This window comes from Netta rufina, assembly GCF_964035555.1.
Source record: "Netta rufina genome assembly, chromosome: 20".
Taxonomy (NCBI): domain Eukaryota; kingdom Metazoa; phylum Chordata; class Aves; order Anseriformes; family Anatidae; genus Netta; species Netta rufina.
This window is the reverse complement of record NC_140144.1, coordinates 18,092-32,876: the sequence shown is the minus strand read 5'-3', so window position 1 is coordinate 32,876 and position 14,785 is coordinate 18,092. Positions and strand designations below refer to the sequence as shown.

At 47.3% G+C, this 14,785-nt stretch overlaps 2 protein-coding genes across 2 annotated transcripts in view; both read right to left on the bottom strand.

The window, feature by feature from the left end:
- LOC311217052 (very low-density lipoprotein receptor-like) overlaps nt 1–10,446 on the bottom strand; it is a gene marked incomplete at both ends in the record, with an annotated part of 58,694 nt that extends 48,248 nt beyond the window's left edge. The window contains 3 exon segments of the mRNA XM_084298789.1: nt 8,714–8,997; nt 8,999–9,958; nt 10,426–10,446. Of these exon segments, the coding sequence (XP_084154915.1) occupies nt 8,714–8,997; nt 8,999–9,958; nt 10,426–10,446 (1,265 nt within the window).
- Nucleotides 10,447–10,894: 448 nt separating this feature from the next.
- Nucleotides 10,895–14,388, bottom strand: LOC311217051 (very low-density lipoprotein receptor-like; the record flags this gene model as incomplete). The annotated part of the gene is given in 4 exon segments (XM_084298788.1): nt 10,895–11,153; nt 11,949–12,232; nt 12,234–13,193; nt 14,169–14,388. Coding segments are annotated over 4 exon segments (1,723 nt in total), but the record flags the coding sequence as incomplete, so codon positions are not given.
- Between the last annotated feature and the right edge of the window lie 397 nt (nt 14,389–14,785).

Below are 14,785 nucleotides of genomic sequence, written 5' to 3'. Positions count from 1 at the left end.
AACACCCCAAAAAACAACTGGATCAGAAGAAAAAAAAAAAAAAAAAAAAAACAACTATGAATTTCCCCCCAAATCCACCCTAAACTCACCTGATCGTCTCCAAAACCATCAATCCACTCCCATTTACCTTAACGACCAACGAGAACCCAAGGAAACACAAGGGAGACCCAAAAACACGTCAAAAACACCCCAAACAAGAACGGAATCACCCCCAAAACTGGAAGAAAATCCCCCAAAACCATAGATCCACCCCAAAACCACCCTAAACCTACCTGATGTTCTCCAAATCCCAAAGTCCACTCCCAACAACCATAAAAGCCATTAGGAACTCAACAAAACAACGGAAACCCCAAAACACGTCAAAAACACCCCAAAAAACAACTGGATCAGAAGAAAAAAACCCCAAACGTATGAATTTCCCCCCAAAACCAGACTAAACCTACCTGATGTTCTACAAAACCCACAATTTACACTTTTCCAACATGATGACCATGGAAAACCCATCGAAACCCAACGAAGACCCCAAAACACGACAAAAACACCCCAAAAAACAACTGGATCAGAAGAAAAAACAGAAGAAAACCCCCAAAACCATGAATCTGCCCCAAAAGTCCCCATAAACCTACCTGATGCTCTCCAAAACCCACAATTTACATTTTTCCACCATGATGACCAACAAGAACCCAACGAAACCCAACAGAGACCCCAAAACACGTCAAAAACACCCCAAACAAGAACAGGATCACCCCCAAAACTGGAAGAAAATCCCCCAAAACTATAGATCCAGCCCAAAACCACCCTAAACCTACCTGATGTTCTCCAAACCCCACAATTTACATTTTTCCACCATGATGACCACGGAAAACCCAACGAAACCCAACGGACACCCCAAAACACGTCAAAAACACCCCAAACAAGAACGGGATCACCCCCAAAACTGGAAGAAAATCCCCCAAAACTATAGATCCACCCCAAAACCACCCTACACCTACCTGATGTTCTCCAAAACCCACAATTTACACTTTTCCAACATGATGACCAACAAGAACCCAACGAAACACAACTGAGACCCCAAAACACGTCAAAAACACCCTAAACAAGAACGGGATAACCCCCCAAAAACGAAAGAAAACCCCCAAACCCATAGATCCACCCCCAAACCACCCTAAACCTACCTGATGTTCTCCAAAACCCACAATATAACCTTTTCCACAACGATGACCACGGAAAACCCAACGAAACCCAACGGAGACCCCAGAACACGTCAAAAACACACCTAAAAAGAACGGGATCACCCCCAAAACTGGAAGAAAATCCCCAAACCCATAGATCCACCCCAAAACCACCCTAAACCTACCTGATGTTCTCCAAATCCCAAAGTCCACTCCCAACCACCATAAAACCCATTAGGAACTCAACAAAACACAACGGAAACCCCAAAACACGTCAAAAACATCCCAAAAAAGAACTGGATCAGAAGAAAAAACCCCCAAACGTATGAATTTCCCCCCAAAACCACCCTAAACCTACCTGATGTTCTCCAAAACCCACAATATAACCTTTTCCACAACGATGACCAGGGAAAACCCAACGAAACCCAACGGAGACCCCAGAACACGTCAGAAACTCACCTAAAAAGAACGGGATCACCCCCAAAACTGGAAGAAAATCCCCAAAACCATAGATCTACCCCAAAACAGCCCTACACCTACCTGATGTTCTCCAAATCCCAAAGTCCACTCCACACCACCATAAAACCCATAAGGAACTCGATGAAACGCAACGGAAACCCCAAAACACGTCAAAAACACCCCAAAAACCAACTGGATCAGAATTAAAAACAGAAGAAAACCCCAAACACCATGAATCTGCCCCAAAAGTCCCCATAAACCTACCCGATGTTCTCCAAACCCCAAAGTCCACTCCCAACCACCATAAAACCCATTAGGAACTCGACGAAACGCAACGGAAACCCCAAAACACGTCAAAAACACCCCAAAAAACAACTGGATCAGAAGAAAAAAAAAAAAAAAAAAAAAAACAACTATGAATTTCCCCCCAAATCCACCCTAAACTCACCTGATCGTCTCCAAAACCATCAATCCACTCCCATTTACCTTAACGACCAACGAGAACCCAAGGAAACACAAGGGAGACCCAAAAACACGTCAAAAACACCCCAAACAAGAACGGAATCACCCCCAAAACTGGAAGAAAATCCCCCCAAACCATAGATCCACCCCAAAACCACCCTAAACCTACCTGATGTTCTCCAAATCCCAAAGTCCACTCCCAACAACCATAAAAGCCATTAGGAACTCAACAAAACACAACGGAAACCCCAAAACACGTCAAAAACACCCCAAAAAACAACTGGATCAGAAGAAAAAAACCCCAAACGTATGAATTTCCCCCCAAAACCAGACTAAACCTACCTGATGTTCTACAAAACCCACAATTTACACTTTTCCAACATGATGACCATGGAAAACCCATCGAAACCCAACGAAGACCCCAAAACACGACAAAAACACCCCAAAAAACAACTGGATCAGAAGAAAAAACAGAAGAAAACCCCCAAAACCATGAATCTGCCCCAAAAGTCCCCATAAACCTACCTGATGCTCTCCAAAACCCACAATTTACATTTTTCCACCATGATGACCAACAAGAACCCAACGAAACCCAACAGAGACCCCAAAACACGTCAAAAACACCCCAAACAAGAACAGGATCACCCCCAAAACTGGAAGAAAATCCCCCAAAACTATAGATCCAGCCCAAAACCACCCTAAACCTACCTGATGTTCTCCAAACCCCACAATTTACATTTTTCCACCATGATGACCACGGAAAACCCAACGAAACCCAACGGACACCCCAAAACACGTCAAAAACACCCCAAACAAGAACGGGATCACCCCCAAAACTGGAAGAAAATCCCCCAAAACTATAGATCCACCCCAAAACCACCCTACACCTACCTGATGTTCTCCAAAACCCACAATTTACACTTTTCCAACATGATGACCAACAAGAACCCAACGAAACACAACTGAGACCCCAAAACACGTCAAAAACACCCTAAACAAGAACGGGATAACCCCCCAAAAACGAAAGAAAACCCCCAAACCCATAGATCCACCCCCAAACCACCCTAAACCTACCTGATGTTCTCCAAAACCCACAATATAACCTTTTCCACAACGATGACCACGGAAAACCCAACGAAACCCAACGGAGACCCCAGAACACGTCAAAAACACACCTAAAAAGAACGGGATCACCCCCAAAACTGGAAGAAAATCCCCAAACCCATAGATCCACCCCAAAACAACCCTACACCTACCTGATGTTCTCCAAATCCCAAAGTCCACTCCCAACCACCATAAAACCCATAAGTAACTCGACGAAACGCAACGGAAACCCCAAAACACGTCAAAAACACCCCAAAAAACAACTGGATCAGATGAAAAACCCCCAAAACTATGAATTTCCCCCCAAAACCAGCCTAAACTCACCTGATCTTCTCCAAAACCCACAATCCACACCCATTTAACTTAAGGACAAATGAGATCCCAACGAAACCAAACGGAGACCCCAAAACACGTCAATAACACCCCAAAGAAGAACGGCATCACCCCCAAAACTGGAAGAAAATCCCCCAAAACCATAGATCCACACAAAAACCACCCTAAACCTACCTGATGTTCTACAAAACCCACAATTTACACTTTTCCAACATGATGACCAACAAAAACCCAACGAAACACAACAGAGACCCCAAAACACGTCAAAAATACCCCCAAAAACAACTGGATCAGAATTAAAAACAGAAGAAAACCCCAAACACCATGAATCTGCCCCAAAAGTCCCCATAAACCTACCTGATGTTCTCCAAATCCCAAAGTCCACTCCCAACCACCAGAAAACCCATAAGGAACTCGACGAAACGCAACGGAAACCCCAAAACACGTCAAAAACACCCCAAAAAACAACTGGATCAGAAGAAAAAAAAAAAAAAAAAAAAAAACAACTGTGAATTTCCCCCCAAATCCACCCTAAACTCACGTGATCTTCTCCAAAACCCACAATCCACTCCCATTTACCTTAACGACCAACGAGAACTCAAGGAAACACAAGGGAGACTCAAAAACACGTCAAAAACACCCCAAACAAGAACGGAATCACCCCCAAAACTGGAAGAAAATCCCCCAAAACCATAGATCCACCCCAAAACCACCCTGCACCTACCTGATGTTCTCCAAATGCCAAAGTCCACTCCCAACCACCATAAAACCCATTAGGAACTCAACAAAACACAACGGAAACCCCAAAACACGTCAAAAACATCCCAAAAAAGAACTGGATCAGAAGAAAAAACCCCCAAACGTACGAATTTCCCCCCAAAACCAGACTAAACCTACCTGATGTTCTCCAAAACCCACAATTTACACTTTTCCAACATGATGACCAACAAGAACCCAACGAAACCCAACAGAGACCCCAAAACACGTCAAAAACACCCCAAACAAGAACAGGATCACCCCCAAAACTGGAAGAAAACCCCCAAAACTATAGATCCAGCCCAAAACCACCCTAAACCTACCTGATGTTCTCCAAACCCCACAATTTATATTTTTCCACAATGATGACCACGGAAAACCCAACGAAACCCAACGGAACCCCAAAACACGTCAAAAACACCCCATACAAGAACGGCATCACCCCCAAAACTGTAAGAAAATCCCCCAAAACTATAGATCCAGCCCAAAACCACCCTAAACCTTCCTGATGTTCTCCAAACCCCACAATTTACATTTTTCCACCATGATGACCAACAAGAACCCAACGAAACCCAACAGAGACCCAAAAACACGTCAAAAACACCCGAAACAAGAACGGAATCACCCCCAAAACTGGAAGAAAATCCCCCCAAACCATAGATCCACCCCAAAACCACCCTAAACCTACCTGATGTTCTCCAAATCCCAAAGTCCACTCCCAACAACCATAAAAGCCATTAGGAACTCAACAAAACACAACGGAAACCCCAAAACACGTCAAAAACACCCCAAAAAACAACTGGATCAGAAGAAAAAAACCCCAAATGTATGAATTTCCCCCCAAAACCAGACTAAACCTACCTGATGTTCTACAAAACCCACAATTTACACTTTTCCAACATGATGACCAGGGAAAACCCATCGAAACCCAACGGAGACCCCAAAACACGACAAAAACACCCCAAAAAACAACTGGATCAGAATTAAAAACAGAAGAAAACCCCCAAAACCATGAATCTGCCCCAAAAGTCCCCATAAACCTACCTGATGCTCTCCAAAACCCACAATTTACATTTTTCCACCATGATGACCAACAAGAACCCAACGAAAACCAACAGAGACCCCAAAACACGTCAAAAACACCCCAAACAAGAACAGGATCACCCCCAAAACTGGAAGAAAATCCCCCAAAACTATAGATCCAGCCCAAAACCACCCTAAACCTACCTGATGTTCTCCAAACCCCACAATTTATATTTTTCCACCATGATGACCACGGAAAACCCAACGAAACCCAACGGAACCCCAAAACACGTCAAAAACACCCCATACAGGAACGGCATCACCCCCAAAACTGTAAGAAAATCCCCCAAAACTATAGATCCAGCCCCAAACCACCCTAAACCTTCCTGATGTTCTCCAAACCCCACAATTTACATTTTTCCACCATGATGACCACGGAAAACCCAACGAAACCCAACGGACACCCCAAAACACGTCAAAAACACCCCAAACAAGAACGGCATAACCCCAAAACCGGAAGAAAATCCCCCAAAACTATAGATCCAGCCCAAAACCACCCTACACCTACCTGATGTTCTCCAAACCCCGCAATTTACACTTTTCCAACATGATGACCAACAAGAACCCAACGAAACACAACAGAGACCCCAAAACACGTCAAAAACACACAAACAAAAATGGGATAACCCCCCAAAAACGAAAGAAAATCCCCAAACGCATAGATCCACCCCAAAACCACCCTACACCTACCTGATGTTCTCCAAAACCCACAATATAACCTTTTCCATAACGATGACCACGGAAAACCCAACGAAACCCAACGGAGACCCCAGAACACGTCAAAAACACACCTAAAAAGAACGGGATCACCCCCAAAACTGGAAGAAAATCCCCCAAAACCATCGATCTACCCCAAAACAACCCTACACCTACCTGCTGTTCTCCAAATCCCAAAGTCCACTCCCAACCACCATAAAACCCATAAGGAACTCGACGAAACGCAACGGAAACCCCAAAACACGTCAAAAACACCCCAAAAAACAACTGGATCAGAAGAAAAAAAACCCAAAACTATGAATTTCCTCCCAAAACCAGCCTAAACACACCTGATCTTCTCCAAAACCAACAATCCAAACCCATTTAACTTAAGGACAAATGAGATCCCAACGAAACCAAACGGAGACCCCAAAACACGTCAATAACACCCCAAAGAAGAATGGCATTACCCCCAAAACTGGAAGAAAATCCCCCAAAACCATAGATCCACACAAAAACCACCCTAAACCTACCTGATGTTCTACAAAACCCACAATTTACACTTTTCCAACATGATGACCAACAAAAACCCAACGAAACACAACGGAGACCCCAAAACACGTCAAAAACACCCCAAAAACCAACTGGATCAGAATTAAAAACAGAAGAAAACCCCAAACACCATGAATCTGCCCCAAAAGTCCCCGTAAACCTACCCGATGTTCTCCAAATCCCAAAGTCCACTCCCAACCACCATAAAACCCATAAGTAACTCGACGAAACGCAACGGAAACCCCAAAACACGTCAAAAACACCCCAAAAAACAACTGGATCAGAAGAAAAAACCCCCAAAACTATGAATTTCCCCCCAAATCCACCCTAAACTCACCTGATCTTCTCCAAAACCAACAATCCACTCCCATTTACCTTAACGACCAACGAGAACCCAAGGAAACACAAGGGAGACCCAAAAACACGTCAAAAACACCCCAAACAAGAACGGAATCACCCCCAAAACTGGAAGAAAATCCCCCAAAACCATAGATCCACCCCAAAACCACCCTAAACCTACCTGATGTTCTCCAAATCCCAAAGTCCACTCCCAACAACCATAAAACCCATTAGGAACTCAACAAAACACAACGGAAACCCCAAAACACGTCAAAAACACCCCAAAAAAGAACTGGATCAGAAGAAAAAACCCCCAAACGTATGAATTTCCCCCCAAAACCAGACTAAACCTACCTGATGTTCTACAAAACCCACAATTTAAGCTTTTCCAACATGATGACCATGGAAAACCCATCGAAACCCAACGGAGACCCCAAAACACGACAAAAACACCCCAAAAAACAACTGGATCAGAATTAAAAACAGAAGAAAACCCCCAAAACCATGAATCTGCCCCAAAAGTCCCCCTAAACCTACCTGATGCTCTCCAAAACCCACAATTTACATTTTTCCACCATGATGACCAACAAGAACCCAACGAAACCCAACAGAGACCCCAAAACACGTCAAAAACACCCCAAACAAGAACAGGATCACCCCCACAACTGGAAGAAAATCCCCCAAAACTATAGATCCAGCCCAAAACCACCCTAAACCTACCTGATGTTCTCCAAACCCCACAATTTACATTTTTCCACCATGATGACCACGGAAAACCCAACGAAACCCAACGGACACCCCAAAACACGTCAAAAACACCCCAAACAAGAACGGCATCACCCCCAAAACTGGAAGAAAATCCCCCAAAACTATAGATCCAGCCCAAAACCACCCTACACCTACGTGATGTTCTCCAAACCCCGCAATTTACACTTTTCCCACATGATGACCAAAAAGAACGCAACGAAACCCAACGGATGTTGCAGGAAGCACGGCCGAAAGCACGACAGACACACAGTAGAGTCAGATCATGCTCCATTTTATTGCCCGAATAGCCTAACTTTTATAGAGAACTTAACAGGGGTGGACAGTGTTTCACACAAGATTATTGGTCAAAAGCACTCAGACAAACAGCTACAAGAAAACAACCCCACCTGCAAGAAAACAACGCCCTTGTGATTAGCAGTCACATAGACCTTGTCCTTGAGGCCAGCTACTGGTAACAATATTTTCCTGAATTCCTCAATTGGGCGATGTGGGAACACTGTCATGGGAACTTCTCATAGTTGCCCTGGTAGCTTGGTTTGCTCAGCTACAGCAAGCCATGGGATTTTTGCTGTTTCAAGAAATCCCTCAACAATTCCCCCTTCTTCTTTTGAGCCAACCAAGCCTGACACAGCAGTTTTACAAGTAACTTTTTAGCTATACTTACAACACACAACGATGATTACCACCACCATAAACCAAATCCTTAATCCCCTTGTGATTAAACCCAGCAACCATCTACCCTTTGTTTCAAACAAGTCAGTGAACCATTGATTGAAAGGATTGATAACATATTGAATCTTTCTCATGTGCTCTTTCAGGAAAGTAATGGATTTGTGAATTGACTCATTATGATCAGAAAGGTTTAAACAGTACATTCCCTTAAAGTCCTCACACCCATTCCTTTGAGCCAAAAGCAAGATGTCAATAGCAGCTTGATCCTGTAAAAGCAGATGTCGTTGTAATCACAGGTGTTATTTGTGTCTTTGTACCAGTATGGCCTTTTCCAGGTTCCTGTAGCAGGAATCATCTGATATCCACGGCTACATTCACTTTTGTAGCCACCTTTCAGGTTGATACACATTTGACTACAGATACCAAGGTTTTGACATTCATCAATGTCTCCACAGTTTCTCTTGTCTATAAACTCAAACCCAGCTGGACAGTCACACTCATTTATGATGCATTCCTCCAGGGGCTCATCACCCCAGTCCTTGCAGTCTCTCTGCTGGTTACACACTTTATTGATATCTATGCATTCTCCACTTCTGCACTTTGAATTTGCCAGATCCAGAGCACTGAATAACATTGTTACAGTTTGCTTCATCAGTGCCATACAGACAGTCTCTCACACCACTGCACTGCCTACTCCCATGGACACAGTTCCCATCTTCACATCTGAACTGGTCTGGCCTGCAGGTCCGAGAAGGGCAGTTAATTTCATCACTTCCATCCTTGCAATCAGGATCTCCATCACATCGCCACTTCTTGTGGATACATTCACCTGAGCTGCACTGCACCTCACTCGTAGCACACTTCACTGGAGGTGCAGGCTGGCGGCCACACTGCTCCAAAGATTCATCCGAGTGGTTGGAGCAGTCAGCATCATCATCACACACCCAGCTGATAGGGATGCAGGTAGAACTCTTGCACTGAAACTCATGAACACCACAGGTAGGAGGTGCACACTCCAGCTCATCGCTACCATCACTGCAGTCATCTTGAACATTGCAGACAAAGCTTTTGGAGATACATTGCCCACTACTGCATGTGAATTCTGCTGCACTACAAGTCACAATGCCACAATTCTCTTCATCTTCTCCACTGTCACAATCCTTTTCACCATCACATTTCCAGGACACTGGGATACACTGGGTTGACTGAGGACCACAGCTGATTTCATTTACCCGGCATGCTCTCATATGACACAGCTCAGCACTCTCATCAGACCCATTTTCACAGTCCGGATCCCCATCACACTGCCATCTATTTGGCACACACTGACCACTGTTGCACACAAAGTCAGATTCAGCACACATCTTCACACAAGCACTCTCATCACTGCCATCTGAGCAATCTTCACATTTTGCTCTAGCACCGTCGGCAGCAGTGCACAGGCAGGCGAGGGCGAGCAGCAGGCAGAGTGCCCCGCAGCGCAGCAGCACCCACCGCCGCCCTGCACCTGTGTCACTTATACTACTCCTATTACCCGTGCTGTTAGTGTCAGTGGCATCCTCCTGGCACCGTTTCCGTCTTTGTCGCCCCTTACTCTCCCCCTTTTCTTTTTGCCACTGACCATTCACCACAAATGGATGAGACACATGATTACTAGTTAGGAAAGAGAGTGTAATGTCTGCTATACGGCTGCAGGCCGTGCCAGCTGCAACCCTAGAAGCTGTTTGTGAACGAGCCTGCCGGTGGTCATTTGGCAGTGTAATCTGCGTCTCTGCACTCCTGCCCCGCAATAGAGCTAAATTGTCACTAGTAATCTGTAGAATGTGGCAACCCCACGGAATCTTATCCAGAAACATAGTTATAACACCGATCTGGGGACGAATAGTCTTTTTTGCATTGCAAGATAACTTCTTATAAAAAGAATGCCAGAGAGAAGCAGCACAGCCGCTGCTGCCGCTGTCTCCATGGTTACGTCAGACAGGCTGCAGGGTCCTGATCTCCGCCCCTCTGCTCTGTGCCGACTGGCCACACGGTGAGGGTCGGCCGCCATTGTCCACTGACGCCTCTTATCGCCCGTAGCAACTCGACTCCGGACGGCCTGCGCCGCAGTGTGATCACGTCAATTTCCCGCGGCCCTCCGCAAATTCCACGTCCCGCCGCAACTCTAATTCCCGCGGCCCTCCGCAAATTCCACGTCCCGCCGCAACTCCGTTTCCCGCGGCCCTCCGCAAATTCCACGTCCCGCCGCAACTCCGTTTCCCGCGGCCCTCCGCAAATTCCACGTCCCGCCGCAACTGTAATTCCCGCGGCCCTCCGCAAATTCCACGTCCCGCCGCAACTCTAATTCCCGCGGCCCTCCGCAAATTCCACGTCCCGCCGCAACTCCGTTTCCCGCGGCCCTCCGCAAATTCCACGTCCCGCCGCAACTCCGTTTCCCGCGGCCCTCCGCAAATTCCACGTCCCGCCGCAACTCCGTTTCCCGCGGTTTTCCGCGTGTCTCAGCGGGAATACCACGCCTCACCGTGAGTCCTGTGTACCGTGTTTCTGGGCCGGTGTCCGGTCCGCTCAAGCGCCGGTCGGATGGGCGCTCCGAAGTCCCGACGGCGCGGCGAGGTCGCGGCGCCGCTGGTCCCGGCGCCGCTGGTCTCCTGGTCTACCTGCGTTCGGATGTGCCGGCGCCGCTGGTGTCCCGCTGCGCTGCGATGTTTGTCCCGGTGAAGCTGCGATGTTCCGTTCGGGTCCTGTTCAGGTCTCAGCCTGTTCGGGCGCCATATGTTGCAGGAAGCACGGCCGAAAGCACGACAGACACACAGTAGAGTCAGATCATGCTCCATTTTATTGCCCGAATAGCCTAACTTTTATAGAGAACTTAACAGGGGTGGACAGTGTTTCACACAAGATTATTGGTCAAAAGCACTCAGACAAACAGCTACAAGAAAACAACCCCACCTGCAAGAAAACAACGCCCTTGTGATTAGCAGTCACATAGACCTTGTCCTTGAGGCCAGCTACTGGTAACAATATTTTCCTGAATTCCTCAATTGGGCGATGTGGGAACACTGTCATGGGAACTTCTCATAGTTGCCCTGGTAGCTTGGTTTGCTCAGCTACAGCAAGCCATGGGATTTTTGCTGTTTCAAGAAATCCCTCAACAATTCCCCCTTCTTCTTTTGAGCCAACCAAGCCTGACACAGCAGTTTTACAAGTAACTTTTTAGCTATACTTACAACACACAACGATGATTACCACCACCATAAACCAAATCCTTAATCCCCTTGTGATTAAACCCAGCAACCATCTACCCTTTGTTTCAAACAAGTCAGTGAACCATTGATTGAAAGGATTGATAACATATTGAATCTTTCTCATGTGCTCTTTCAGGAAAGTAATGGATTTGTGAATTGACTCATTATGATCAGAAAGGTTTAAACAGTACATTCCCTTAAAGTCCTCACACCCATTCCTTTGAGCCAAAAGCAAGATGTCAATAGCAGCTTGATCCTGTAAAAGCAGATGTCGTTGTAATCACAGGTGTTATTTGTGTCTTTGTACCAGTATGGCCTTTTCCAGGTTCCTGTAGCAGGAATCATCTGATATCCACGGCTACATTCACTTTTGTAGCCACCTTTCAGGTTGATACACATTTGACTACAGATACCAAGGTTTTGACATTCATCAATGTCTCCACAGTTTCTCTTGTCTATAAACTCAAACCCAGCTGGACAGTCACACTCATTTATGATGCATTCCTCCAGGGGCTCATCACCCCAGTCCTTGCAGTCTCTCTGCTGGTTACACACTTTATTGATATCTATGCATTCTCCACTTCTGCACTTTGAATTTGCCAGATCCAGAGCACTGAATAACATTGTTACAGTTTGCTTCATCAGTGCCATACAGACAGTCTCTCACACCACTGCACTGCCTACTCCCATGGACACAGTTCCCATCTTCACATCTGAACTGGTCTGGCCTGCAGGTCCGAGAAGGGCAGTTAATTTCATCACTTCCATCCTTGCAATCAGGATCTCCATCACATCGCCACTTCTTGTGGATACATTCACCTGAGCTGCACTGCACCTCACTCGTAGCACACTTCACTGGAGGTGCAGGCTGGCGGCCACACTGCTCCAAAGATTCATCCGAGTGGTTGGAGCAGTCAGCATCATCATCACACACCCAGCTGATAGGGATGCAGGTAGAACTCTTGCACTGAAACTCATGAACACCACAGGTAGGAGGTGCACACTCCAGCTCATCGCTACCATCACTGCAGTCATCTTGAACATTGCAGACAAAGCTTTTGGAGATACATTGCCCACTACTGCATGTGAATTCTGCTGCACTACAAGTCACAATGCCACAATTCTCTTCATCTTCTCCACTGTCACAATCCTTTTCACCATCACATTTCCAGGACACTGGGATACACTGGGTTGACTGAGGACCACAGCTGATTTCATTTACCCGGCATGCTCTCATATGACACAGCTCAGCACTCTCATCAGACCCATTTTCACAGTCCGGATCCCCATCACACTGCCATCTATTTGGCACACACTGACCACTGTTGCACACAAAGTCAGATTCAGCACACATCTTCACACAAGCACTCTCATCACTGCCATCTGAGCAATCTTCACATTTTGCTCTAGCACCGTCGGCAGCAGTGCACAGGCAGGCGAGGGCGAGCAGCAGGCAGAGTGCCCCGCAGCGCAGCAGCACCCACCGCCGCCCTGCACCTGTGTCACTTATACTACTCCTATTACCCGTGCTGTTAGTGTCAGTGGCATCCTCCTGGCACCGTTTCCGTCTTTGTCGCCCCTTACTCTCCCCCTTTTCTTTTTGCCACTGACCATTCACCACAAATGGATGAGACACATGATTACTAGTTAGGAAAGAGAGTGTAATGTCTGCTATACGGCTGCAGGCCGTGCCAGCTGCAACCCTAGAAGCTGTTTGTGAACGAGCCTGCCGGTGGTCATTTGGCAGTGTAATCTGCGTCTCTGCACTCCTGCCCCGCAATAGAGCTAAATTGTCACTAGTAATCTGTAGAATGTGGCAACCCCACGGAATCTTATCCAGAAACATAGTTATAACACCGATCTGGGGACGAATAGTCTTTTTTGCATTGCAAGATAACTTCTTATAAAAAGAATGCCAGAGAGAAGCAGCACAGCCGCTGCTGCCGCTGTCTCCATGGTTACGTCAGACAGGCTGCAGGGTCCTGATCTCCGCCCCTCTGCTCTGTGCCGACTGGCCACACGGTGAGGGTCGGCCGCCATTGTCCACTGACGCCTCTTATCGCCCGTAGCAACTCGACTCCGGACGGCCTGCGCCGCAGTGTGATCACGTCAATTTCCCGCGGCCCTCCGCAAATTCCACGTCCCGCCGCAACTCTAATTCCCGCGGCCCTCCGCAAATTCCACGTCCCGCCGCAACTCCGTTTCCCGCGGCCCTCCGCAAATTCCACGTCCCGCCGCAACTCCGTTTCCCGCGGCCCTCCGCAAATTCCACGTCCCGCCGCAACTGTAATTCCCGCGGCCCTCCGCAAATTCCACGTCCCGCCGCAACTCTAATTCCCGCGGCCCTCCGCAAATTCCACGTCCCGCCGCAACTCCGTTTCCCGCGGCCCTCCGCAAATTCCACGTCCCGCCGCAACTCCGTTTCCCGCGGCCCTCCGCAAATTCCACGTCCCGCCGCAACTCCGTTTCCCGCGGTTTTCCGCGTGTCTCAGCGGGAATACCACGCCTCACCGTGAGTCCTGTGTACCGTGTTTCTGGGCCGGTGTCCGGTCCGCTCAAGCGCCGGTCGGATGGGCGCTCCGAAGTCCCGACGGCGCGGCGAGGTCGCGGCGCCGCTGGTCCCGGCGCCGCTGGTCTCCTGGTCTACCTGCGTTCGGATGTGCCGGCGCCGCTGGTGTCCCGCTGCGCTGCGATGTTTGTCCCGGTGAAGCTGCGATGTTCCGTTCGGGTCCTGTTCAGGTCTCAGCCTGTTCGGGCGCCATATGTTGCAGGAAGCACGGCCGAAAGCACGACAGACACACAGTAGAGTCAGATCATGCTCCATTTTATTGCCCGAATAGCCTAACTTTTATAGAGAACTTAACAGGGGTGGACAGTGTTTCACACAAGATTATTGGTCAAAAGCACTCAGACAAACAGCTACAAGAAAACAACCCCACCTGCAAGAAAACAACGCCCTTGTGATTAGCAGTCACATAGACCTTGTCCTTGAGGCCAGCTACTGGTAACAATATTTTCCTGAATTCCTCAATTGGGCGATGTGGGAACACTGTCATGGGAACTTCTCATAGTTGCCCTGGTAGCTTGGTTTGCTCAGCTACAGCAAGCCATGGGATTTTTGCTGTTTCAAGAAATCCCTCAACA